Raw genomic sequence first — 4,917 nt, 5'->3', positions numbered from 1 at the left:
ACACTGTGCTATATGTATGCACACACAGCTGTCTCTCACACATACTAATACTCCTTGTTTTTCCATCCCTATACACCAATAGGGACCACTAAGTATCCACACACACTTTTAGTTGTGCTACAAACTCTCACATTTCCACACCCACCCACACCATTTATATCCACTTCCACTCCACACACACCTTGTGTAAAGCACTGTATATACTGTGGGCTCCCCATTCATTTTTATTCACACTGATACACATACACACTCTTTCTTCACTTGCTTTCAGTACCTTTTGACACCTCTAGCCATAAATCTCATCCACACCGAGGGAAGGAACAGCACAGATAACATTCCAAGAGACACTGTTTTTAAGTAACCTTTTGCTTCATTCATTGTAACATCGCCGGAAGAAGAGATCAGTGTATCTCGAAAGCTCGCACAAATAAAAACATTTCGTTAGCCACAGAACGGTATCATCTATTTATTTTTTGATTATATATATATATATATATATATATATATATATATATACAGTATACCGCATGCACGCCTAGTATCAAAAACTGGTTACCATAAGCTGTCAAATATGTATTAAAGTAATAATAGACAGCGGTGCGTCGATAATACTAATAATATATAAACAACAAATATGAAGCACACAGGTATACCAGGGGAATGAAAAATAACAATTTATTAATGGACTCTTTAAAAACAGGGGAGAAAGTTTTAAAATAGAGGGGGACCTGCCAAAACTCCTCAAATAACCACAAAAGGACAAAAAGGGGAAGTGTAGGTATGGGACAAAAATACAAAGGACTTAGTACACAATGAAAATCAGTATCGCAATATACTGTAATGTCTGGCAGCTTGCCAAGTACAAAGGAAATACTGCCTAAAAACCTAAATAGAGAGAAGGCAATATAACGACATGAATGGCTATACAAAGCTGCACACACAGACAGACAGAGCAATCACCAAAAAATAGAGAGACTGCACTAAGATGTTGAAAACTGGCAATACATGTGAAAGCCAGTTAGAATATCCAAATAATAACTGTTGTGATAGAGAATTGTAGTACAGCTCAACCCCGTTATAACGCGATCCGTTACAACACGGATTTGCTTTTAGCGCGATGCAAACGTGGTTCCCAATTTTCATATTTATGAATACTTTACAACATGATTATTGGTATCTTAAATTCTTTATTGTACAATGCATACAATTGTACAATATTTCTAACACGATCCGCTAATAACGCGATGTGATTCTTTGGATCCCAAGCACAGCCTTATAATGGGGTTGAGCTGTATATATCACTGTGAATGTGTCAATCCAGATAAGGAATAAAGTCCAAAGTAACATTAGTCTGACAATACATCACCAAAAATCCATAAGTACTGATGCACTGTCCTTATAGTGTGGTGAGGAGAAAGGGGTCCCCCTGCAAAAACTCCCACTCCAACGCGTTTCAGCCAAACGGTCTTCTTCTGGGAGTGTCTAAAGACATTAAAATACTCACTGATGCCAGTGGGACAATTTTGCTTTTAAACATGCTAATATATATATATATATATATATATATATATATATATATATATATATATATAATCGTTTTAACCTGTTAGCCTCCAACTCATGAAGAGAATGTACAAAATACCCAAACTAAGAACTTGACCCATATGCTGCTATTTGGGAAGATATAAAGCTACATTTCCTCATTGCAGACACTTGACATGTTAGACTTTTCCATTTTTCTGAACCAGCCCAATGGAATCTTAATTTTCTTGTTGAAAGTCATGACCAGGAAAGGGCTTAGCATAGAAAAGCAAGAAGACAGAAACAGCTGTATCTCAAGAAGTAGTGCTGGAAAACTGATCTGAGTGACTGTGTAAATCATAATCAAAGTGTCGATTGAAAAGAAGAAAACATAAAGGGCAGTCAACTTAATGATATTTTTAGACGCCTTCTTATCTACTGATTCTCGCGTGGCAGTTTTAATGGAGTGAAGATACTTGACCTGTTGTCCATGCCTTCGGAGAATGAAGACTGTGTACGTGCTACTAAGAAGCATTAAGGAGATGAAGAGGAAGTCATACCCGTTAATCAAAGTGCTGAAAAGTTCTTCAAACACAGGTCCAAAACGTCTGAACAAACAGCTGCCATCCCTGTAGAAGGGAACCGTCTCATTGACAAGAGCAAGACCACTGAAGGGGATATATATGTTCATAACTGCACTGCCCAGCCAAAAGGCAGCCAAGGATGGGAGAATGTAATTAGACACTTTGGTTTTCAAGGATTCCCATCTGGATGTTGCAGGAGCCATAACAATGGCCTGAAACACGCTCAGAAAACAGGTGGCAGAAATTGACACACCACGCAATAGCCTGTATGTGTAGAATATGACAATACAGCCAACGGTATCCGGTATATTTTGGTGGCCCAAATATGACATTATCTGTGGCGATCCTCTGGTAAGGAGGATCATCATGTTGGAAAATGCTAAGCTGCAGAATATTTTATCCACCGGCTTCATCTTCTGCTGGATCTGAGTGATGTGAGTGTAAGCTCCTAGGACAATGATGTTTCCCAAAACCCCAAGAGAAGTCTGCAGGAGGAAGGCTGCCAATTTAACTGGGACACTGAGATTCATCCTGTTGTCATTCCTGATACCTTTTTGGGAAAACAAAAGGAAAGCATTAAATATATATATAGACATTTATTGCTGTTGTGTCACCCATTTACTTCATGTCCTGTCTTAAATATGTTTCATAAGAAGATAGCACTCACCCTTCAAATCGTCACTCCCCTACTTTACTTTAGAAAATACAATAAAGGGAAAATATAGTACAAACAGTGAGTGTAAGAGCAACAGATACATTATAACATACAGTACTGTAAGGTGTGTGTATATATGTGTGTATATATATATATATATATATATATATATATATATATATATATATATATATATATGTAAGGATGTGTATACATATAGATTGATGGTTCCGCGCTGTCACTAACAAAGGAAGCGCCATACTGTTCTTTTGCCAGTAAGGTCATTGTGTGAATAATCATGCTGCGCATGCGCGAGGGAAGCGTGCGAAAGGCAACCAATCTGGAGGGACTTTGGGGGTTGCACTCTGAACTCTGAACCGTGGGAGAGTCAGCTGAGGCTGAGGACGAATAGGGCGCGAGACTCTGGATAGAGAGGACAGGATGCGTGTGGGCGGTGGGAGACACGAGTAAGAGGTGAAGGAGGAAGGTGGCGGAACCTCGTGTGCGGGAGCGGAGGGTCAGTGACCCATCCGCTTAGGTCAGAGACATTCCCCAGCCCCCAGGAGCATTACCCCTGTCATTGTAGGGTGCCGCTTTTGTAGGGACGGCCGTAGTAGTAGGGACCTACCCCTTTAGTGCGGGTTCAGCTGCGGAGTTGCGGACGCCATCTTGGTCTGGAGAACAGACCGCACAGCATAGAGAGTGTCGGCGCAAGGCTGGAGCAACACTGGGGACCCTGTGTGAAGTGGTGTGGTCACCGTAGTGACCGGAAGGTATCATTAATCAACAAGTGCACCTACACCGGTCATCAGGTGCTGATCCCGCCTCCCATTAACTAATTGGGGGCACCAGTGTGCCAGCATATCATGCTATACAGATACTAGTTACAGGACATACTCCTTGGGAGAGTGGCAGAGCCACTTGTGTACAGAACATTATACCTAACAAGGTGTGGCCGAGCCACTGTGTGTGTGTTACGTTATGTGATATATAGAGTATAAGGGTTTTATGCGTGTCATGTATACTCTCTAAGCTTTCGTTAACTAATCGCCGTAGTAAAAGGTTGCCTGTTGCACAATACCGTTGTATGTTTCTATGTTTCTTGCTCAGGGTAGATTCTCTAATATGGAGATCCTGGGTAAGTGGAGGCGCTGCACCATGATAAGTAAGGGTATGACCCCAGGCTCCCCCACAGCGGAGGCTCAGAGCTCCTGAAGCCACAGGTATATACAACACCAGTAGTTCCTCTAGACCTGGGATTCACAAAAAGGGCTACATTTGGAGGCGCTGCTGAGATACTTAGACCTGGGGTGCCCCTTCATTTTTTTTCTATATTGTGCAACCAACCCACATCATGTCGGTGCCCTCGGCGCTCGAGGTGCGCAAGTGGGCCCAGCGGCGCGGGATCCCCTTAAATCGTGCTTTCGCACTGGGCCATGTTCCCGCCACGATCTCATTAGGTACAGTGACCGAGCAGGTCCGCAAGCTCCTGGACAATGCCCAAGTACAAGACCATTTCTATGACCGCGACCAGGCCTGGCGCCGGGTCTTGTATGCCACTGAACAAGATATATGCCCCGAGGCCTTGCCCCGTATACTGCTGTTGCCCGAGGCCCCGGGGGTGCGCTGCCCCATAGTCCAGGCGGACACCCCTGCACCCCTGGCCACTTCCACCCCAAAGAGAGAGTATACAACCGCAGTAGGTGCCGCGACTGGGGGCCCAGACCATTCCCCTGACCGTGGTCTGCAACCGCACTGGCCAGCAGCCCTGAACCTAGGCTCCTCAGCCACCCCGCCAGGCCTGCGGTCTGGCCTCAACCGACTTAGCCTATCAAGGCTGGACACTTACCCCGCAGTCGGGGATAGCTTACCGGGAGACACCTCTATCCCCGCGATAGCAGCCGCTCTCCACAACACAACCCAGTCACTCCAGTATAGGAAGTTAAAGGCCTTCTCCGGTGAGAAACTCACACCCCAAGGGGAAGTAGGAATAGAGGACTGGTTGGATCACACAGAACAGGTGCTGCCTGAATGGACCTGCACAGACGCGGTCCGAAGACAACGCATCGTTGAGTGCTTACGGCCCCCCGCGTCCCACATGGTGCACTACTACCGAGATGACAATCCGGAGGCTGATACAGCAGATCTCATCTACTG

At 44.4% G+C, this 4,917-nt stretch overlaps 1 protein-coding gene across 1 annotated transcript; it reads right to left on the bottom strand.

The window, feature by feature from the left end:
• Positions 1-1,690: 1,690 nt before the first annotated feature.
• LOC142503287 (olfactory receptor class A-like protein 1) lies at positions 1,691-2,635 on the bottom strand. The gene has a single exon (XM_075615448.1). The coding sequence runs from the start codon at positions 2,633-2,635 to the stop codon at positions 1,691-1,693; it is 945 nt and encodes a 314-aa protein (XP_075471563.1).
• Between the last annotated feature and the right edge of the window lie 2,282 nt (positions 2,636-4,917).

The sequence above is a fragment of the Ascaphus truei genome, chromosome 9 (assembly GCF_040206685.1).
Source record: "Ascaphus truei isolate aAscTru1 chromosome 9, aAscTru1.hap1, whole genome shotgun sequence".
NCBI lineage: Eukaryota > Metazoa > Chordata > Amphibia > Anura > Ascaphidae > Ascaphus > Ascaphus truei.
This window is presented reverse-complemented; position numbering and strand designations above follow the sequence as displayed.